Source organism: Epinephelus moara, chromosome 2 (genome assembly GCF_006386435.1).
Source record: "Epinephelus moara isolate mb chromosome 2, YSFRI_EMoa_1.0, whole genome shotgun sequence".
Taxonomy (NCBI): domain Eukaryota; kingdom Metazoa; phylum Chordata; class Actinopteri; order Perciformes; family Serranidae; genus Epinephelus; species Epinephelus moara.
The window spans coordinates 24,639,554-24,661,521 of record NC_065507.1 but is presented as its reverse complement, the minus strand read 5'-3'; the positions used below and the strand labels follow the sequence as shown (position 1 = coordinate 24,661,521).

The 21,968-nt window shown below is 38.3% G+C and overlaps 4 protein-coding genes across 5 annotated transcripts in view; all 4 read right to left on the bottom strand.

Annotated features, from left to right (window-relative positions):
- Nucleotides 1–331: 331 nt before the first annotated feature.
- Nucleotides 332–3,410, bottom strand: LOC126406539 (uncharacterized). The gene is made up of 5 exons (XM_050070862.1): nucleotides 3,207–3,410; nucleotides 2,474–2,696; nucleotides 1,990–2,295; nucleotides 1,363–1,420; nucleotides 332–1,251 (listed from the first exon to the last, which is right to left on the bottom strand). Exons 1-5 carry the CDS (start codon nucleotides 3,392–3,394, stop codon nucleotides 557–559), a joined length of 1,470 nt encoding a protein of 489 aa, XP_049926819.1. The 5' UTR covers nucleotides 3,395–3,410; the 3' UTR covers nucleotides 332–556.
- A 2,181-nt stretch (nucleotides 3,411–5,591) lies between these two features.
- LOC126407382 (extracellular calcium-sensing receptor-like) lies at nucleotides 5,592–8,905 on the bottom strand. The gene is made up of 6 exons (XM_050072226.1): nucleotides 8,688–8,905; nucleotides 8,308–8,596; nucleotides 7,288–8,100; nucleotides 6,933–7,160; nucleotides 6,614–6,737; nucleotides 5,592–6,505 (listed from the first exon to the last, which is right to left on the bottom strand). The coding sequence occupies exons 1-6, from the start codon at nucleotides 8,885–8,887 to the stop codon at nucleotides 5,592–5,594; spliced, it is 2,568 nt and encodes an 855-aa protein (XP_049928183.1). The 5' UTR covers nucleotides 8,888–8,905.
- Nucleotides 8,906–13,369: 4,464 nt separating this feature from the next.
- LOC126407373 (extracellular calcium-sensing receptor-like) lies at nucleotides 13,370–16,681 on the bottom strand. 2 transcript variants are annotated; one of them, XM_050072202.1, is made up of 6 exons: nucleotides 16,486–16,681; nucleotides 16,093–16,381; nucleotides 15,105–15,917; nucleotides 14,797–15,024; nucleotides 14,557–14,683; nucleotides 13,370–14,394 (listed from the first exon to the last, which is right to left on the bottom strand). In XM_050072202.1, exons 1-6 carry the CDS (start codon nucleotides 16,647–16,649, stop codon nucleotides 13,478–13,480), a joined length of 2,538 nt encoding a protein of 845 aa, XP_049928159.1. In that variant the 5' UTR covers nucleotides 16,650–16,681; the 3' UTR covers nucleotides 13,370–13,477. The 2 variants fall into 2 exon arrangements, with proteins under 2 accessions (XP_049928159.1, XP_049928169.1); XM_050072212.1 differs by having other exon boundaries at nucleotides 14,557–14,680.
- A 459-nt stretch (nucleotides 16,682–17,140) lies between these two features.
- Nucleotides 17,141–21,968, bottom strand: part of LOC126401529 (extracellular calcium-sensing receptor-like) — a 13,598-nt gene continuing 8,770 nt past the window's right edge. The window contains exons 8-14 of the mRNA XM_050062872.1: nucleotides 21,499–21,508; nucleotides 21,144–21,301; nucleotides 20,612–20,909; nucleotides 18,905–19,699; nucleotides 18,595–18,804; nucleotides 18,274–18,397; nucleotides 17,141–18,054 (exon numbers count right to left, since the gene is read on the bottom strand). Coding sequence (XP_049918829.1) covers nucleotides 17,141–18,054; nucleotides 18,274–18,397; nucleotides 18,595–18,804; nucleotides 18,905–19,699; nucleotides 20,612–20,909; nucleotides 21,144–21,301; nucleotides 21,499–21,508 — 2,509 coding nt within the window. The remainder of the gene's footprint in view (nucleotides 18,055–18,273; nucleotides 18,398–18,594; nucleotides 18,805–18,904; nucleotides 19,700–20,611; nucleotides 20,910–21,143; nucleotides 21,302–21,498; nucleotides 21,509–21,968) is intronic.

The window sequence follows — 21,968 nt, the reverse complement described above, 5'->3', positions numbered from 1 at the left end:
GGTCATTGGCAAGCTATAATAATTTTATTAAATACTTTATTTTAGGATTGGTCAACTTACACATGTAGGGACATAATTTAAAATAAGTTTTAAGCACCCTCAGTATGCTTACTGTATACAGGTTTTACATCACTATGCCATCATACAAGACTTCTACCAACAAACACACAGGAGACATCTCCATTAAAAAGAAATATTTAATATAGTTATAAACAGCTCAATACTAGTGTCGCTTTCAGTCAGAAACTGTGTAAAATATGTAGCAGAGCTTATAAAAATGTAGCGACAGAGGCAACTGTTGCGGACTTCAGTTACTTAAGAGTGTCTGCTATCTTGTGTTAGATTAAAAAAAAAATAATAATAATAAAAAATAAATATTCACCAAGAGCACCATCAGCTGCTAAGGATGTTTATGGGACTGGCACACGTCATGGCATTTTTGTTGTTGCTTTGTTTGCATTATAGGTTCAATTTTAGATTATGCATTATTACATCATATTTAAATTTAGATACAGTATAGCAGGCTAAATAATATATATATATATATACATTTTTTTCAAATTACTCTGTTGATCTTAATAACCAGTATATATTTTCTTGGTACCCTTGAATTTTGTAGACAGGCTACCAGTTGCAGATGTAAGAGGACACTCAGCAAATTCAGTTTAGTTAGCATGGATTGAAGCAAACTGGGAAGTGAGACCAACACACAGTACAAAGTAGGCAGTATCTGCTCTAACACAGCCCAGGATCTTTGTGTTGATCCCACATTACCCTCCGCAAGTTCATCTTCAAACCACTGTTTGATATTCTTATTTGAAATAGGAGAGATGAAAGTCAACCAGATAAACAACACAGTAATGTGCAGAGCCCTTAATTGCTGCTGCATGGGACAAAACAGTTTTATGACGGTATGAGAAGCTCTGCAGGCTACTAACACGTGCACAGTTCTCCCAAGAGCAAAGGAGAGGCAGACGACAAAAGAAATCCTGGAAGCTATCCGAGACCACTCAGAGCGCTGGTGGATGGTGACCAATGGTGAAAAACAGCGTAATGTCATGGTAAAAAGTATCACCATTGTGGAGTTACTGCCATGAGCAGGACTGACTCTGTTTGGTGATATTTGTTTTCTTGTTATGTAGATTCCAAGTAGTAATACAGCTGCCAAAAAATATTTTGCAACCCATGTTCTGGTGTCTGCAGGGCACACAGTCTCCACCCTGCCTGTGTAAACAGTAAATTTGATTCCCTCTGTGAAAAATAAAGTGTTAAATTATTAATCTTTTTTTAAACTTTAAACTAAGGAATTAAAAGCTTTTCTTACAATTAATGACATCTCTGTTTTCTATAAATCTATGTTACCTGCTTGTGTTTGAAATGCTTCTTTTAGACAATGTCGTGCAGAGATCTTTGATGCCATCTGTTCACAAGGTATGAAAATTAGTTATAGCACACAACATACATTCATGCAAGGTGAAAGTATACTGAGATGATATAATTTTGTCAGCCATCAGACCTTTCTGTACCTTTTTTACTATGGTAAGTGCTTTATGTCATGTAAGATTCATAGAATGCAGTGTTTGCATCCCTGCTCATAAATTCACGGAATGAGTTAAAAATAGATATCTATATCTATCACAGTTTATGTCTATATCACATTCAAATATATATGTTGTGACAGAAGATTCTTGCCTAGAATGTTCATACAAACCTCAAAATACAGTATTTCTATGCACATACATGGCAAGATCTTTCCACGTTCTTTTTAGTCTCAACACATTTTTCATAGCATCAATCTCTGACTACAAAATGTTTTATCTGTTTTTCAAAGCTTATTTACATTAAACATATGTTACACTGTATAATTTTTTTGTAGCTTGTCCATCAAGAATGGGCCCTGATGATGCTGTGAAACACACCACTCTGGAGAGACTGAGGCAGAATTAAGGCTCTGCACAGAAATACTATAGGTGTACAGTACATGCATACCTGCACATAGCAGATCCTGACATATGCCTTCTTTGATTGTTCTGAGGACATCAGGCTTGTTTGGCTCTCAGACAGAATGAAGACAAGGAGTTCTGGAAATGCAGGTCTGAGTTCTCTGTACAAAAAGCCTTGCAGGATTTTGCCCTCAAGGCTGCACGCCTTACAGAAGATACAATCAAGTGTTTTCCAGAAGTCCACTTGAACAAAGATAGTGATATGGGAGCACTGTGCCACATATCTTGGGACAACAGATGAAGGACAGATACTTCTGTGATTCAAATGTGTGCTGTCATTATTAGCCTGTGTCTGTATAAAAGTAAATTACAGACAAACACAGGATTATTAATACATTTCATAGTAAATTGGTATTAGCAGAAATACATTTTCAATGCACAAGAAAGGCAATAAAATACCAAATTTAGATTTAATTTCACATGCAATATGATGTATATAATCCCTATTAAGATGTAACTCTGGTGCTCACCTCTATGGTAAATAGTACATATCTTGTCTTAGACAAAAAATATGGCAACAACTGTTGACATTTACTCTTGCAGACATGTCCGTTTTGCTTCAGTGTTTGCAACAGATTCACACAGCCAGTCAAGATCATGCAGTTCAAAGTCACACCAGGAAAGAGAACACTGTCTTTTTTGATCCTGTCCTGTGTGAAATTCATCTCTGAGGTGAGACTCGTTGTAGGAGATCTAAACAGGTGAGAAAAAATGTTACAAACATTGGTTTATGATCATATTATTTAGCAAATTATCACATATGCATAGCCCTAACTATAAAACTGCACCATTTGCCAGACTCCTAAAACTGGTGTTTTAAAGGCAATTTCAAAAATAAAGAAATAAAAAAACAAAAAGTGAAACATCTTCAGATCTAACAGTGCAATTTAAAAAGCATAACAACTCAACTGTGACACTGTTACTGTGTATATGATTACAGTAAATGACTCCAAACTGTAATTGAAAAAGCTCCTCTAGAGATCGTCTAATTGTCTTTTGAGGGGTCTCTCAATATGGTGTTTAGGCCCCCATAATTCAGACTGGTTCTCCGCTGAGGAAATCATTAAATTACAAACTAATTGCTGGTGAATCTGTGGGAAACCACACTGGGGTATCCAGGTCCTTGGGAAAACAAAAAGCAAGTTAATGAGCAAGATAAAAGTGGAGGAAATTGAGAAAACAGTAATTTAACAATTTACTCACCTCTCATGTGTCAGTGTCAGTTTTGTTTTGTCATGAATAACAGCATTTTTAAATGATGCACTTGAGCTGCAGCTCTTGGTCTCTTCATCATAGTGACTGAGCTCAGTGCGCCGATCCAGTCTGAGCCATGTGCCAGATGACACCATCCAAGTGAACAGTGTTAAGAAGACAAATGTGACTGTTGTCATCTCAGAGCCTTGCCTTTGGCACAGTCAGGATTCTTGCAAGGATGTGTTTTATAGCTTCCTGTCTGTTACTCAGGTGTAGGAGGCAACAGTGGTCCATTCTCTGAGGTACATGCAATACCTTTTTTTGTGTGTGCAGACCTAAAGGATGTCAGGCATGAAGAATGAATCTGACAGCAATTCACATGGGCCTTGTTTCCTAATAACAATCAATCTTTTAGGTTTAAAGTACTACTTACTGCGACTGACTCGAGTAAGGCCTTTAGGTTTTTACAGCTGATTCTGTAAAGCAGCAATACATAGTGAATGCATGTTCATGACTGTTTTTTGAGTATAAACACTGAATACATTAAAAATAAATGTTGGGAGAGGTCAGTACTGAAGTCTTTTTAACATACACAAACAGTCGGTGCAGATGGATGAAGAGAATATTCAATTTCTGCTCTTTCTGTCGAGCGTAAAATTTGTATTAAACAATTTTCCACCTAGGGTCTGTATAGAATCTATAACTGCATGGGCTGCACCAGTGAAAATTATTAATTGGTGAATTACTGCTAAAAAACCTGCATGTGCCACCATCTACCATAAAACTGAAATTAAAAGCCTAGTACTAATTAAATGCCTAGTCCCTTTTACTAGCCTGGTGTGGCTAGTAGGACATTTTGACAAATAAAGGCCTGTCTCAATTAGATGCCTGGTCTGGTTGCCAAGCAATTTTTTTATAGAAGTTCTTCAGATGTATATAACTGGGTTGTTGACTATCTCAAATTATGTGTGCATTCCTCAATTAGCCCGTAGGTTATTCATATTCCTTTAGTCCATAAGGGTCCTCAGATCAAAAGAATCAAAAGAGTTTGTGAGTATTGTTGTAACAGGATAAAGTGATGTTGTGTCGGTATGCCCGGTGCTGTGATCCTTGAGTGCCGTAACTTTCTCTCTAGGATGTGCTGTTGGAGCTCGATCAAATGAATGATTCATAATTGATATATTACTTGAAGCCTATTTTTTCAACAAGTAATATTCATACTGGTTTAAATAAACAAATTGATTATATTTCCTGATCTTTGCTGAGCAGCAGTTTTGTGTGAAAGGAATTAAAGGCCTGTCCCAAATATAGGCCTGTAGATTTCAGTATAGCCCTCCACAATACACTCTGCAGCTTTCTCAGGGATGACATTAAGACAAGTCACACCAGAAAATGCACAAGTATTAAAGGAATACTTCACCCACAAAATGACTATTTGTATATCAGTTAGTCCTAAGTATCCACTTACAAACTCTTAAACAACTCCTGCAGTTCAATCCAAGTCTCATTTATGCAGTTGTATACTAAGTTCTTCCCGAACATTTTCACTATGAAACCAGTTTTCTAGTCTACCTGTGAAGAGAGCATAGATAAGTCTCTGTTTCAGTTCAGTTTAAAACAGTGATGTTTTAGCAGAAATGCATGTGTTTGGGAAGTACTGGGCATGCAACTGGATATTTGAGACTTAGATTTTACTGCCATGTGTGACTTTGTAAATGGATGTTTTGATACAGTTTTGCTGTTGTTAAATGAGGTCTCTTTTCAATCAATAAATCAATATGTTCACCCTTTTTACCTGGAGCCATGTGAGAAAAATATTTTCTTGACAAAGTTACTGCATGACTATTGATTTGAAAAATATTATCTTTAGGGAGAAGTATTCCTTTAATAATAAAAACGTGTCTAGATATCATTACTATGACAAGTCATGTTAAGCATGGATGGAGGCAGGAATAGACGAATCATACACAAGGCTTTGTTTATGCTACACAAGGTGTATTTGTGGATGTGTACATGATATGTACATGAAGTGGAGAAGTGGTACATGAAGTTAATAATGCTGGGAACTGTTCAGGATTTCTTATCATAATGTAATAGTGTACATGCTCTACACATGCACTGGTGTGAAGTAGAAAAAATATATATGTCAGTAAGTGGGGATACTCAAATACTTATGCAATGCAAATTTATATGTATTGTTTATTGAGTAATGGTTAATTATTAAATAGAATATTAACACTTTTAATATTAGTACTAGTACTTCAAGAAGAATGGTAGTGTCCATAACAAAATGGGGGGAAAATGTGATTTTAGAACTTAGACATAGACACTGAGTAAATAATTAGTGATAATAAATAAGGGGGAAAAATAGAAAGGAATCACAACAACATAAAATTAATAGTGAATATCTTTTGTTTTGCCCATTACATGCTTTTTGGTATTTTGTTCAGGCCTCAGTAAAATAACATAACATTTGGGGATAAAAATGAAGAGAAGAAGGCCATAACTGGAGGCCAATATAGCAAATATCTCCACAGCCACAGTGAACTTCCCAGGAGAGCTGACATATGCTGGGATAAAGGTGATCCAGACTGCACAGAATATCAGCATGGTGAAGGTGATGAATTTAGCTTCATTGAAATTGTCTGGTAAATTTCTAGCCAAAAAAGCAAGTACAAAACATAACACAGCTAAGAGTCCTATGTATCCTAGTACAGCCCAGAATCCTACAGGTGATCCCAAAGCGCACTCCAGTATAATCCTATCCTTATAGTGGTTCATATTTTTGTAGGGAAAGGGAGGGTTGATGGTCAGCCAAAGTATACAAATTAAAACCTGTGCGAGAGTGAAAGCCAGAACACTGAGCCTCTGCTGTGCAGGCCCAAACCATTTTATGACATTACTACCTGGAAGAGTAGCTTTAAAGGCCATTAACACAATTATTGTTTTTCCAAGTACACAAGAGATACAGAGAACAAAGGTGATGCCAAATGCTGTGTGTCGCAGCATGCAGGACCACTCAGAGGGCCGGCCGATGAAGGTCAGAGAACACAGGAAACACAGAGTCAAGGAGAAGAGCAGCAGGAAGCTCAGCTCAGAGTTGTTGGCCCTCACAATAGGAGTTTCTCTGAAGTGAAAGAACACTAATGCTATCATAGCTGTCAAAATTGCCCCCATCAAACAAAAAAATGTTAAAATGATCCCCATGATCTCTGCGTAAGACAGAAATTCAATTTCCTTCAAGATGCAAGTGTCTCCTCTGGTATTCGGCCAATAATCAAAGAGACATTTGAAGCACTCTATAGAGTCTGTGTTTGAAAGAGACAAAAACACTGATTAGGTCATACGCTTATCATGGAAAGGGAATAGCAAATTCCAGACAGAGCATATAACATTTTTGTGTTTCTTAATCAAACCTGTGATGTTACTGATTTCTCCCTCTGCACATGGTATACAGTCATAACAGCAAACAGGTTTTCCTTTCTGCAGGACTTTGCGTTTTCCTGGGGGGCAGCTCTCACTGCACACTGACACAGGCACCTGGTGCAGGAATATGTGGAGGAATTTTGTTTTTGTGTTCACTGTTTGTTTTTTAGGTGATCAATTAAATTTCATTGAGAAAATGTGAACACCAGTTTTGCTGTACTTTATTATTGTCAGTTATGAAATATTATGCAGTATGGCATTGTGACTAACAAAACAGAAATGTGAAAACAAAGCAATATGAATATGTACCGTGTGACTTCCTCTTCCCCACACTATCTTCATGCCATTCATTATAAACTGACGCTCAGGGGGCAGAGTGACATCAAAAATCCCAACTGTGGAAACATGCATGGTCCCTGAGGTCACTTGTTGTAAATTTATGAGCTCATATCTTGCAGGTGAATCTCCATTTTGGTCAAACATCACTCTTTCCCCCTGACTTGTTGTGAAGTTGATATTCTGTAAGTAATGTAGCACCTGAAGGGAAGAGGAAGGTCTTATTTAAACACAGCAGGCTCTTTTGTTTTGAAACTCAGATGTGTTTCCAAATAACATCTGCATTTCGTGGGATATAAACAAATAGACTTTTTGTTTTCTTCCTGACCTGCCATGGTTGAATGTTTTTAGTATCAGCACAGCTCCCATTTAAGAAGGGGCCTCTCTGCTCTTCACATGTGACCAGGCTGTGGAGAGCATGAGCCACTGCATAAACTGACTTGTAAACATTATTAGTGAATCTCAGCTCAGAAACATCTGTGAAATATGATTCAACATTCTGCAAGCTCTCATTGCCACTGCACAGCTTTCTTTGTGTGTTTGCGGTATCATTCAGAGTGCAGTCAAACACGTCTTCCCAGAAATCTCTGACAAACTGACTGTCAGGAAACTGTGAGGGGTGGAGCTGCCTCAGGTGCTCCTCCAGCCCCGGGATCTGAGCTTTGCTGACAGTGAAGCCTAGCGAGCCCACGAGGATGCTGTGTCCCTCACTGTCAGTCAGAGAGTGATCTGTGATCCAGGCATCACTGCCAACCCACTGCAGTCCTGTTATGTTCTGTTTGTACAACTCAGTCGCCAACACATTCACTTCTCTGTGAGACATGAACGCCACAATGACTTTAGAGGTGGAGTACTTCACAGTTTCAACTACTTTTGATAACTCATGAAGAGGACCTGTTTGCTCAAATGCCACATGATACTCTACACACACATCCTCTTCTTGTGCAGCTTGTATAAATGTGGCAATCCCGTTAATACCATAGTCATTTTTGTTGCTTATTGCCCCTACCCAGGTCCAGCCAAAGTGCTTGACCAGCTTCGCCAGGGCTCTGCTCTGGTGGAGATCACTGGGGATAGTTCGGAAGAAGGATGGAAACTCCTCTCTGTTGCTGAGACATGCACAGGTTGCAAAGTGGCTGAGCTGTGCAAAATATATTTAGACAGAAAAGAAATTTCTTCATTACATGTTAATCATCCAGAAAAATCTCATATACTACAAAAGAAGATAGAATCTATATTATTAGACAAGTTAGTCAAGAAGCTCTTTGAAATCCAGAATTACTATAACTCAAATGACAGTGATTTAGAAACAAGCTCTTAATAAACTTAATTAAGGTAAAATATTTACCACTGGTATCCTGAACCTTCCTAAAATTCGAGCAAATCCCACTGTGGGTGCAGAGCCAGAGTGGCCTAGTACAGCCTGTGCAGTGTCAGCCTTTGTACAGTTCCTCTCTTTTATGACCTCCCTCTGCCCGCTGGCTAAATCTATGGCAGACTTTATAATTTTTGTCATTCCACAGGAGTTGTGTATCTTGTAGCCCAGAATGTGGTTGGGAAGAATAGCAGGATTTTGATTTACTTCTTCAATTGCAAAGATCATGGTCTGGGCAAATTTGAATTCTCTTACATTGATGCTAGGACAAAAATACATTTTTTATTATTTGATTTGCAAATAAATGTATAGAACAAGAAAGCACATAACTGAACAGAATCAAAAATACTTACTGCAGGCATGTTGGAGGGTCGGGTGAGGTTTGAAAGCTGGGCACACTGCCTCTGTACCCAGTGCGCAAGGTGAAAATGCCACCTAAGACAAAGTCTCCAGCCTTGGACAGCTCCGAAGGTTGTGTCCTCCCCTGTAACTGACACACAGGTGTTCCGCTCCTGATCAGAAGAACCAGCAGGACCAACTTCAGTTGAGGCATTGCTACTGTCTTCAGACTGGCTTCTTTAACTCCTGCCCCTTGTCACTCTTTATACCCTACCAAGGCCTGTTCAACCTAGTTCAAGTCCATGCTCCCATCCATGGACCTGCTGCTTTAGGGTGTAAAGCAAATGAGGTAGGTACCCATGGGGACAGAGGAAAAAAAGGTGTGTGATGTACGGTAATTGAAGAGTATCAAATAGACAAACTTTGGGATTAATAACTATTTGATTATAATCTCTTTGGTTGAAATTTCCATCTTTTTAGGCCTTTTGTTTGTTTGTTTGTTTGTTTGTTTGTTTATTTGTGTCCCTCACAAAAAAATTAAAGAAGTCTGACCCGTTTGCTTGTTGATTTTTTTCTTAATAGGATATCTTAATTTTTTGCAAGAGGTAAGGTCATGAGTCAAATAAACAAAACTAACAATTTCTTAACATTGTGAAAGAGGATTTTTAAATATATTCAAACACTGTTGGTTTTCTTCCTCGTTGAAATAATTTCAGCATCACATGAGAAAACAATCATGTATGTACTGTTTACCATGACTGTCTATAAATGCTTCCATTCTGATTCCAAACCAGGTCTAGATATTTGTTTTTAAATTTATTTATTTATTTTTTTTGTCCAACATTTTCTTATAATAAAGTTAGTAGCATGTAAAGTCTTTTGAGGGTGTGCTCTCCATGAGCATTTCATGATTAACACAGTATATCACTATTATGCCAAGCTGGCCTTTCCCCAAATAATGTCCATGTAGGTCGTCTGTGCATGCTTCTTATTGCAACTTATATTTACGTTCATTATTAGGCTGCAACCTCTAGTGGGTGTAGTAATTTTGGCTGATCAAAAAAGGAAGTCAGATGATGTATTTTAAAGAGCGATAAAGTTGGCATACAAAGTAGGTCTGAGCGGATGGGCAGGTCAAACAAACACGGGACTTTCACGGAGGAGACCACTGTCCATGTCCAACAAAGTATTTATTCTAACCTAAACCAGGATATTTTCTTAAACCTAACAGTAACATAACTTGCCTAAACCTAAATTTATGTTAATTAAGTAACTTTGTGTAAAGGATATGACAACATTTGTGGGTCGCTAATTCGTAGGATACTTAATGAACTGTTGTGTGTGCATTTTTGTAGAATATCATATGAGGCCTGTCATACTGTACCTGCACAGTCAGAATAGACAGGACATGCTGTTTCCTATAATGCATTATTGGGGCTATAACTTGTCTTCTTAAAAATTTAGAATGTCAGAATATTCTATAATGTTTGCAGCACATGTCAGAGGGCATTTGGCTGGTGATTTAGGGCCTTCATGTCTCTCTAACTAAAGAGTATGTAGTCTGAAACATGATCAATAGTGACATATAAATTTATGATAGGCTATAGTGCCAATGGTAAAAACTACAACATTTCTTTTAGTTTGCTAATAAGGCAACAGTGGCATGGTACAGCAGTCCTGATCTAAGAGCTAAAAGGAAAAACAATAAACAAGGAAGCAGAGGAAAGATCAAAACAAACCCTTAAGTGATTTAAAATGTAACATTTACATGTTGTGACAATGATGTTAATTAACAGACCCTGTTGTTTCTGCTTGAAGCAATATGCCAGCTGCGGTTCCTGTTGTTGTCTAAAAGGATGAAGCAGTCTGTAATGTTTAATCTCCAGTGTCAGTGTTGTGGGGCCCTGCTGTAGCTTTCCCACTTGAGTCAAGCCACTGGGTAATGAAGTCATGCTTACAACAGATGGGGACTTATTTTTCTCCCACTGTTTTTCTTGTGTGTTTTTTTATGTTTGTACACATGTGACCTTTATTTCTGCTGTATTGCATCATATTTGAATTTCAGTGTGAATTTTCATTTACTTTCCCTTCACATCATTTTTCCCACTGTAATTAACTTACTATAACTTATTGATTTGCTTTAAATGTTTGTTTAAGAAAACGTTAAGCTGAGAAGAGAAAGTACAGATAAGGAGATTGAGCATGAAAATGTACAACTTGGATTTGGTCTGACAGGCAGAGCCTAAAATGTCAAAAAAAGGCCACCATACCACTATCAACGAAATCTGGGTTATTTTACCCTCATTATAGACAGGAATAATGATGAGAGGGACTAATAACTCGTTTAATGTACATATTAGCATGTGAGTATTGTATTTAGATAATCCTGGAAAAACACAAACCTATCCTTTTATCTGAATACACCTAATTACAACAGGGAGAATTAGACATGCTTTACATTACAGTTCACATTTTAGCTATAATTTAACTGAAAGGGGGTGAACAAGAGTTGCTAGTGTAGCTTGCATACTTTGCACTTAAGATATACAATGCAGATTTTTTTGTTAAAAACTTAAGTAATCCTCATCACTTATGACCCACTAGAAATAGGTGACAGCGTATTTTTATGCAGAGACCCTCTGCCTGAATTTTTTTTTAAATTTCCATTTTCTGTGTGCAGACTTTTATGGGCATGTTCCCCTACAGTGCTCAGGTAAGAGGTTGGCTTTTACTTTATTTTATTTTATTTGTACTTCTCCTCGGAAAGCACATCCTGCACAGTATACTTTTCAATATTCTTCAATATTTCTCAAAATATTGAATGTCTATTTCATTGTGCTCAGTTTCAATAAACCATCTTGTGGAGGAGCTGTGTCAACCCAGGAAAGATTTTGTAAGAACCCAGACTCCTCTGCCCCTCCTGAGCTGTTGACTCTGTTGAGGCTTTTTATCCATGAATTGAGCGTGGTTTTAACAAAGAATAATTTTAAAGTATATCATATATTCATGCCTCCTATGCCCACATCCCGTGTAACAGTAATCTAGACTGTTGCGCATTTAACCATAGTATGCATTTCAACTGTAATTAAGACAAAAAATTAAAAGTAGTTAGCATCTAGCCCACATATCCTGTGTTTAAGGCCTTTGCACACTGAGTCAATATTTGTCCAAAAATGAGGGATAGTAAGAAATAACAGCCTATACTCATTTCAAAGTTGTCAAATACAGCTGTATTGTCAGTAATTTTGATGTCAGACAGCTGACGGCAAAAACCACCTTTTGCAGCGGTTTGATGGATCACCAGGCGGCATCAGTTTGTAACATGGCCGGATGTAACCTTTCGTTGTTATGATACACTGCTGTCACGGCAGCGTGATACTCGGACGGGAGCCATCAATTCATTAAGAAGCCAGACGCCACCTGCCACAGTGCTATGATTCGCTGCAGGATGGTTTCAGGTTGAAATAATGCCAGTAATCACATAATATAAGGAGCTGTACAGTCCCTGACTTTCACCTGGGTGCCAGGTGTTCGTTTCTGGTATGACTGTAGTCAAAGCAAGATGTTTTTTGTAAACCTAACCGTGTGCTTTTGTTGATGTCCCAGCACTGGTACTGGTCTCCCAGAACATCAACAGCAGATGCAGCAGGATACTTTGATTGTAATATGTAGGTGTGAAAGGCCACTGACAAAGCGTTGATATGTGATGACTTGGGATGAGAACATGCTGCAGATGCAGGAGGATATCTAGCACATAACTTGAAGACATGAAAGGCCACTGACAAATATGATGAATATACAATATGTGACAACTTGAGATGAGAATGTGTTGGAGATAAATATAACCTCTAGATGTGTGTATTATATATCTAGAATATATCTATCAAAAGGCAAATATCATAAATGAAGATAATGTGGTCTTGATGCAACAGAGGAGTCTAGTCCTACTTACATAATCATTCATTAGACAGGGGAATATTTTCACATTGGTTATGTGTTATCATTTTTGAAGCTGCAGTGCTTTCAGAATTTCTTCTTATTGTTGTGTGTGTGTGTGTGTGTGTGTGTGTGTGTGTGTGTGTGTGTGTGTGTGTGTGTGTGCACGCACACCTGTGAACCTACCTAACAGTGGACCTGTGTGTCATTACACATTCACCAACAGGGGACTCCATGGCCAACAGTGGACATTTTTTTAAGTAAATAATGGTAAAATCATGTCTACACCCATCTGGTATTTATTTTATTTTTATTTATCTTTTTGCAAAGAGGGGACGTGAAGGTGAGTGAGTGCTGACGTGTTTACTCAGCAGTGCCCCTGCTGGCTGGAGCAGGGATTTTAAAGACTCAGTCATACACGTTGTTCCTAACATTCCCTGCAGTGTGAAAGGCCTGTAGCCCCAGGCAGTCTATAAGTCTGTAAAGGGGCTATTATTGAGCCACTTGGTGAAGACACCAGTCCCTTGAAACATGATTTTTTAAATTGTGCTTTTGTAACAAAATATAAAGACTCAGCTTTAGTGGAAGGTTGATGCTCAACATTGTATTGAAATTAAGGGCTACCTAAAAGGCAGCAAAGTATTTATGAATGGATGAAAAACAGAATAGTGTGTGTCATGGGGAAGGGTTGTTTATTTAAAAAAACAACAACAACAAACAAACAAACAACAAACTTGAATATAATTAAAGATTTATTCACTAAAATGTATTTAACTGCATTAAGACATACAATTTTACAAAAATAAGAAGCACTGATTTTGGTTTTAAAAGAGGAAAATTACATTCCATGTGATTTGGGCAATGGTTACTAACGTATGTCACTGTTAGATGTCTTTCCCATTATGTGTTTCTTAGTGTTCTGCTCAGGCCTGAACAAAATTATGAAACACTTTGGCAGAAAAATGCAAAAAAGAAGTCCATAACTGGAGGCCACAATGGCAAATATCTCCACAGCTACAGTGAATTTCCCAGGAGAGCTGACATATGCTGGAATAAAGGTGATCCATACTGCACAGAAAATCAACATGCTGAAGGTGATAAATTTAGCTTCATTGAAATTATCAGGCAGCATTCTTGCCAAAAAAGCAATTACAAAACACAGTAAAGCAAGAAGTCCTATATACCCTAACACAGCCCAGAATCCTACAGCTGAGCCAAGATTACACTCCAGTAGGATTCTGTCCTTATAGAGCAACACATTTTTGAAAGGAAAGGGAGGGTTGATTGTCAACCAAAGTATGCAAATTAGAACCTGTATTAGAGTGAAACCCAGAACACTGAGCCTCTGCTGTGCAGGACCAAACCATTTCATCACATTACTACCAGGAAGTGTTGCCCTGAAGGCCATCAACACCACTATAGTTTTCCCCAGAACACATGAGATACAGAGAACAAAGGTGATGCCAAATGCTGTGTGTCGCAGCATGCAGGACCACTCAGAGGGCCGGCCGATGAAGGTTAGAGAACACAGGAAACACAGAGTCAAGGAGAAGAGCAGCAGGAAGCTCAGCTCAGAGTTGTTGGCTCGTACTAGAGGGGTTTCTCTGTGTCCGTAGAAGACTAATGTTGTGATCATAGTTAGGAAAACTCCAAGCAGAGAAAATAAGGCTAACAGTGTTCCCAGGATTTCATCATATGCCAAAAATTCTATAGCTTTGGGGATGCAGGCACCTCGTTGTTTGTTGGACCAGTACTCTGGTGGGCATTTCATACAGTGTATTGAATCTGAAAAAAAAGAGCACAGAGAAATGTGGACTTAAACTGATGTTATGATTTTAGAAGTAAACTGTTATAAACCTGCTCTCTGATTTTCTGTTTTATTTCTGTTTAAGCCATTATTTATGAAATAGCACATTTCAAACAGCAAATTAAATACTGGTTGTTTACCTGTTAAATTACTGATTTCGCCTGCTGCACAGGGTATGCAATTATAACAGCACACTGGCTTTCCTTTCTGGAGGACCTTTCGTGTTCCTGGGAGACAGCTCTCACTGCAAACTGACACAGGAACCTCCTGTGTCAAAAAATATAAATATAAAACTCAACATCCATATCAAGGTTTTTAGGACAACGTTTTTAGTAAATCAGTCAACAGTTCAGGAGTCCAAACCTCGGTATCTGCTTTACCTTGGTTAGTCCATTTCCCCAGACAATAGGGATATTATTTTTAATAAACTGATGACTCTCTGGAAGAGACGCGTCATAAATGCCAACTGTAACTCCTTCCATGGTTCCTTTGTTTGTCATTTGTAAATTAACAAGTTCATATCTTGCCGGCGAGTCTCCATTACTGTCAAAATAAACTCGTTCCCCTTCTTTGGTGGTGAAATTCACAGTGTTAAGATATTGCAAGACCTGGTAAAGAAGATATACAGGGGGTAAATGACAGGTTCCTACTGTTATCACTCTTTCACATTTAACTGATGGTTCCTCACCTGCCATGGTTGAATGTGTTTGGTATCAGCACAGCTGTCATTTGAAAAGGGCCCTTTACCCTCCTCACATTTCATCAGGTTGTCAATAGCATGAGCCACTGCATAAACTGACTTGTACACATTATTGGTGAATCTCAACTCAGACACATCAGTGAACTGTGATTCAACATTCTGCAAGCTCTCAAAACCACTGCACAGCTTTCTTTGTGTGTTTTCAGTGTCATTCAGAGTGCAGTCAAACACGTCTTCCCAGAAATCTCTGACAAACTGACTGTCAGGAAACTGTGAGGGGTGGAGCTGCCTCAGGTGCTCCTCCAGCCCCGGGATCTGAGCTTTGTTGACAGTGAAGCCTAACGAGCCCACGAGGATGCTGTGTCCCTCACTGTCAGTCAGAGAGTGATCTGTGATCCAGGCATCACTGCCAACCCACTGCAGTCCTGTTATGTTCTGTTTGTACAATTCTTTTGCCAGCAACTTAATTTCTCTGTGAGACATAAAAGCCATTATCACTTTGGAAGTGGCATGCTTAATGATCTCTATTATTCTCTGCAGGCTATCAGGTGGATCTGATGATGAAAATGCTTCAGAATACTCAACACACACTCCATATTCTTGTGCAGCTTGGATAAATGTCGCTATGCCATTGAGGCCATATTTGTTATTCACAGCTAGAGCCCCAATCCAGGTCCAGCCAAAGTGCTTGACCAGCTTTGCCAGTGCTCTGCTCTGGTAGTAGTCACTGGGAATAGTTCTGAAAAAAGTGGGGTACTCTTTCCTGTTGCTCAGACAGGCACAGGTGGCAAAGTGGCTGATCTGCAGTGGCAGATACAAACATTTTACTGCTCGTGAAAGAGCAAATATGATCATTCATGCAACAGTTACAATTTTGCAGAACATAGTAATAAAATGTAGATATTTATAACAGCACTTAACAAAAAGTTAAATAAGACATAACACTAGCTGCAACAGCCTTGCTTCTGAAACTTACCACAGGTATATGAAACCTTCCAACAACTTGTGCAAATGCAATAGTGGGTCTCGATCCTGAATGTCCCAAGATAGCTTGGACTGTCTCAGTTTTAGTGCAGTTGTCATCATTTACTTCTCCCTTCAGTCCACTCACCAGTGCCAGTGCAGCTCTCAGTATGTCCATAGTTCCACAGTTATCATAGATCTTGTAGCCAAGTTTAACATTAGGGAGCATGGAAGGATTTCTGTTGATCTCATTTATAGCAAATATCATTGTATGAGCAAATTTGAATTCTCTAAAATTGAAGCTGGGGTGACAAAATATAATATAATAATTTACCTTTGTTTTTAAGTCTCAAATACAGTACAATATACACATTAACCATTTTAAAATAGGCCTAACAATACATACTTGATGCATTTCCGTGCTTCTGGAATTGCCTGAAATGTGTTAATTACATAATTCTGTCCTGTGCGAAATGAAAAAATGCCTCCAATAACAAGGTCGCCATCTTGAGCCAGTTCAGGTGGTTGTGCTGAGCCTTGCAGTCGGCACAGAGAGTCTCCCTTCCCCATTAGAAGAATCAAGAGAAGCAGCCTCAACAATAGCATAGCTCTGCTCTTCAGTCTGGGCTGATCAGCTCAGCAGCTCATGGCAGGGCTTTATACCTTCAGCAACAAGGGGGAAGTTGTCATGGTTGACCTTAAGCCTCAGGAGACCAAAGGAAACCAAACAAGTTGTTTTTGTCTGTGAAATTTTTTCTTTTATTCTTTATTCTTTGTATGAATGTTGTGAAAACAGTAGGCTTATGCATTTATTTGTATGTAATTATAGGTATTGGTTGATATAATGACATATTACATTGTATGAAAAATTGTGATCTCAATATGCCAATGTCTATGTCAGAGATTAAATGATATACAGAAAAACAACAAGGACAAAAAATATTACACTAGTAAAATGCCAGTCTTGAAGATCATAAAAAATAGATGTCTACTTAACAGTCTGGTTATGTAAAAATTAAAAAGGCACTTGCATGCCTTTGCCACCATATTATTAGAAGTTTTCAGAAGGATTTTGGTGCTCCCTTGCCCATTAAATTCTTTTTTGTATTTTTCTCTGGTTTCAATAAGATAACATAACATTTCGGAACAAAAATACTAATGAGCAGTCCAAAACTGGAGGCCAGAATAGCAAATATCTCCACAGCAACACTGAACTTCCCAGGGGAGCTGACATATGCTGGAATAAAGGTGATCCATACTGCACAGAATATCAGCATGCTAAAAGTGATAAATTTGGCTTCATTGAAATTATCAGGCAGTTTCCGAGCCAGAAAAGCAAGAATGAAACATAACATGGCCAGAAGTCCGATGTACCCAAGAACTGCCCAAAAGCCTACAGCTGAACCCAGAGCACACTCTAAGATAATTTTGTCCTGGTATTCCTTAAAATTCTTGAATGGAAAAGGAGGTGAAATTGTTAACCAGAGGATACATATGATAACTTGTATAAGAGTGAAACCCAGAACACTGAGTTTCTGCTGTGCAGGCCCAAACCATTTCATCACATTACTACCAGGAAGTGTCGCCCTGAAGGCCATTAACACCACTATAGTTTTCCCCAGAACACATGAGATACAGAGGACAAAGGTGATGCCAAATGCTGTGTGTCGCAGCATGCAGGACCACTCAGAGGGCCGGCCGATGAAGGTCAGAGAACACAGGAAACACAGAGTCAAGGAGAAGAGCAGCAGGAAGCTCAGCTCAGAGTTGTTGGCCCTGACAATAGGAGTTTTCCTGTATCTGAAGAAAATGAATGCCACAACAGCAGTGATGCATGTTCCCAGCAAGGACGCTGCAGTGAGCAGTGCTCCCATTATCTCTTCATATGATAGAAACTCTGCCTCCTTCTTTACACAGGCATCTCTTCTGTCATTTGACCAGAACTCAGGGTGGCATTGCACACAGGTGATAGAATCTGAAAACGATTTAAAAGTAGGTGTTAGACTTGCTCTGTACATTTGATGTTTTTGTCTCTATATTGCTTATTTTTCATGCATTCATGACATACTGCACATAATTACTGGATAATAAATGGTTAGCCATGTGACAGTTGCATGTTTTTGGATTTTTCTGAAATAGTATAGTCAATGTTCTTTTTTCATTCACATTTAATTACAGCATAATAATACTACACCTGTAATGTTGCTTATTTCTCCCTCTGCACATCTTAAACAGTCATAGCAGCAGACAGGCTTTCCTTTCTGGAGAACCTTGCGAGTTCCTGGAGGACACTTCCCACTGCAAACTGACACAGGTACCTGCAAAAACAAAATGACAATGACAAAAATGTTTGGGCATTTACTTTAATCAAATGTTGGCTCTGTAAGCTTGTATTATTTATTTTGATGCATCTTTACCAGACATTATTATACAACAAAAATAACTAGTACCATATGCAGTTTTTAAAATAGACTGTGTAATTATTACGGTGGCTTACCTGTTGTGAGTTGTTTGCCCAAATTAAAGACTTATTTTGCAGATTCAGCTGTTTGTCTGCAGGTAAAGATGCATCATAAAAACCAACTGTGACAAAGTCCACAATACCATTTTCTGTTGGCTGCCAGTTTATAATTTCATACTTTGCTGCTGGGTCTCCATTCTCATTAAAGTAAACTTCCTCTCCTTCCTTTGTTTTGAAATGAATCCTTTTTATGTGTTGTAAAATCTAAAAAGATATTAATCAGTGTAGATCATTATCTGACACACAGCTTGTAGGCCTAGTGGTGATATACCATGATAGTCTTGTGATTTATTTATGAACTCACCGTATATGGCTCTAGATGTACCTTCATGTTACATGTTTTGTTACAACTAAGAATGCTGTGAAGTGCGTGGGCCACAGCATACACTCCTTTATAGACATTGTTAAAGATAGGCATGAGTGACATATCAGTGAAGCTGCTCTGCACTCCAGTCAGATCCTCATGTCCAGTACATTCTCTCTGATTCTCTGCGGAAAACTTTGACTGCTTGAACTTACAGCTGAATAATGTCTCCCAAAACTCTGTAAACAATTCATTAGTAGATGAATTGAGCAGCTTCACATCCAATATGAACTCTCTCATGCCACTGACATGTGCTTTGGGGATGGACAGGCCTATGGCACCATCCAGAATGTGATGCTTATCCATGGCTGCAGTTTCAGGATCAAAGATCCAGGCCTCACTACCAACCCACTGGTACCCAGTCAAGTTGCGGTGGGAAAACTTTTCTATAAGTAAATCAATATCAGTTGGGGAGAGGAAAGTGACAATCACCTTGGAAGTGGAAGCGTTGATAATGTCAATTATCTTTTGTATTTTGTCTGGTGGATCTGTTCTAAAAAAAGACACAGAGTACTCCAGACAGATGCCCAGCTGCTGGGCTGTTTCTGTAAATGTGGCCATGCCATTGTTCCCATAATCATCATTAGTTCTCACAGCTCCAACCCAAGTCCAACCAAAGTGCTTGACCAACTGTGCCAGGGCTCTGCTCTGGTAGCTGTCACTGGGTATTGTCCTGAGGAAGGATGGGTACTTGGTTTTATCACTAAGACAAGCACAAGTTGCAAAGTGGCTGATCTAGAAAAAAAAGGATTGATATTCCAAGATAAATATTTGACATATAAAACATTTACAAAGCACACTACAATGTGGTAAAACTTTATAATCATCATCATTGATGAACAGTGAATTTATTGTTAAAAGAAACTTTAGTTACTAGTTCTTATATTATGGTTTAAAAAAACAATGAAATGATAAATAATAATGTTGACTCAGTATTTGTAATGCCATAATTTGTTATTTAATTGTATTCTTGAGAATATGATCATCAAATTATGTATAAACCTCTAAGAAACTGTTCGTAAAAATCAAAGTAAGATAAAAACAAAAAAGAAAGAAGAAAACAAAAACAAAACACCAGACCAGACATTTGTAACACTTTGTTAATGGTTAATAATTGTTTTGTCTATGAACATTATATGGTTGTCCACTATAATACTGCAATGCTTGTAGATGCCCTACACAATATTTATTAACCATTGAACAAAGTATTGTAATCATCAGCTGCAACGTTATAATAAATATCCAAATGATGGGTAAAGACAGTATGCACACTAATCAATAGGCATTAACAATGTGGTACAAATATCTGGTCAAACAGTTTAATTTTGTTTGTTTTTTGAACAGTTTCTTAAATGTTGAATATTTAAATTCTTAATATGGTGTCCGACATTTTATAATGTGTGTACCACTAACTGCATTATTAGTAACTAATAAACATTATTCAATTATCATTTCATTGTTTGTTAACATTTAAATGACCATTATCTAAAGTTTAAGGAACTTTTGATTGACTATTTTTTAAACATGGTTATTATAAAGTGTTACCTACAATTCTTTTAAAACCACTTTTAGTATCACCAGCTAGAAAAAATACAGGATAATAATTGTTTTCACAAGTATATTTTCATTTTGACCGATCTTACTCACCATTGGGATATGAAAGGGTCCGATTACAGTGGCTATAGCCATGGAGGGAGACGAAGAGGTCTCTCCAATAATGGCCTGCACTTGGGCTGGTCTGGTACATGGTGTAGCTGAGGGTGCAGATAACACCTCATTACCATTAGCCAAAGCCAGTGTAACCCTCACACCTCTGGAAATGGAGCCACAGACATCATAGATCTTATAGCCCAAAGAGATGCCAGGCAGCAGGTCTGTTCTGTTATTAATCTCCTCTATGGCAAAGAGCATAGCCTGGGCATACTGGAAACCTCTGAAATGCAATCTAGATGTCAGCAGATATAAATATTAGAATTACAAACATTTTACCTTTGGAATAGAAACAGTAGGAAACAGTAGCACAGGAAATAAAAAGCATTTGGTGGTATTAAGACACACAAAAGAGAATATCTCATATTTTAATACTCAGTTTGATGCCCTTCGCTGTACTTGTTTTGTTTCTGTACCCACTTCCACTTAGATAATGGATACTGAATACATTTTTACAGTCTACTTATACCTGGTGCACTGCAGTGGAAGTGGCTTGTGCATGTAGTTGTCCTGTCCGTCTTTCCATGTGCTATGGAAAGAGAAGATTCCCCCGAAGAAAATGTCTCCATCCTTAAATAGCTGGGGGTTCTCTGGATTCCCTCTTCGCCTGCACACCAGCTCCTCAGCCTGAGAGACAGACGCCACCAGCAACAGGTGAAAGACTGCCCATCCCTTCTCTGGCCACCTCTGTGTGGACATCATACTGTCTATGACAGCTATACCACTGGGTTAGGATCACATGTAAATGCAAAATAGAAGCTTGCACTGGTATTTATACATTTGGGAGCAGCATAAAAAATTATAATAGAACAGTGACGTCTTACCTCTGTGGACCTACAAGGTGAGGCAAGAGGAAGAAGGTGTCCAAACAGAAAAATAGGTTTCTGTCCTATCCTATTCTATTCTATTTTAAGGGTATACTATACAGGATTTTCCTGCACAAAAATAAACTAAAACAAATAAATAAAAAAAACAATTCATGGACTCATACAAAAGTAATCCCTCATCACAATCATCACTTATGACCCATTTGAGGAGCATGGCAGTGTGTCTATCGGCAGAGACCCTGCCCTCTACCTCAATCAATCAATCAATCAATCAATCAATTTTATTTATAAAGCCCAATATCACAAATCTCAATTTGCCTCACAGGGCTTTACAGCATATGACATCCCTCTGTCCTTTGGACCCTCACAGCGGATAAGGAAAAACTCCCCCAAAAAAAACCTTTAACGGGGAAAAAAATGGTAGAAACCTCAGGAAGAGCAACTGAGGAGGGATCCCTCTTCCAGGA

Excerpts from the sequence above, each read along its gene's own strand:
- LOC126406539 (XM_050070862.1), bottom strand. The coding sequence starts at position 3,394 with ATGACAACAGTCACATTTGTCTTCTTAACACTGTTCACTTGGATGGTG. Across the intron at positions 2,697-3,206 it reads CTGACACTGACACATGAGAG|ATCTCCTACAACGAGTCTCA; the intron begins GTGAGTAAATTG and ends TCACCTGTTTAG. Across the intron at positions 2,296-2,473 it reads ATGTACTATTTACCATAGAG|ACACAGGCTAATAATGACAG; the intron begins GTGAGCACCAGA and ends ACTTTTATACAG.
- LOC126407382 (XM_050072226.1), bottom strand. The coding sequence starts at position 8,887 with ATGCCTCAACTGAAGTTGGTCCTGCTGGTTCTTCTGATCAGGAGCGGA. Across the intron at positions 8,101-8,307 it reads GAAGGTTCAGGATACCAGTG|CTCAGCCACTTTGCAACCTG; the intron begins GTAAATATTTTA and ends TATTTTGCACAG. Across the intron at positions 6,738-6,932 it reads GGGGAAGAGGAAGTCACACG|GTGCCTGTGTCAGTGTGCAG; the intron begins GTACATATTCAT and ends TTCCTGCACCAG.
- LOC126407373 (XM_050072202.1), bottom strand. The coding sequence starts at position 16,649 with ATGGGGAAGGGAGACTCTCTGTGCCGACTGCAAGGCTCAGCACAACCA. Across the intron at positions 15,918-16,092 it reads GAAGGTTTCATATACCTGTG|ATCAGCCACTTTGCCACCTG; the intron begins GTAAGTTTCAGA and ends CTGCCACTGCAG. Across the intron at positions 14,395-14,556 it reads CGAAATCAGTAATTTAACAG|ATTCAATACACTGTATGAAA; the intron begins GTAAACAACCAG and ends CTTTTTTTTCAG.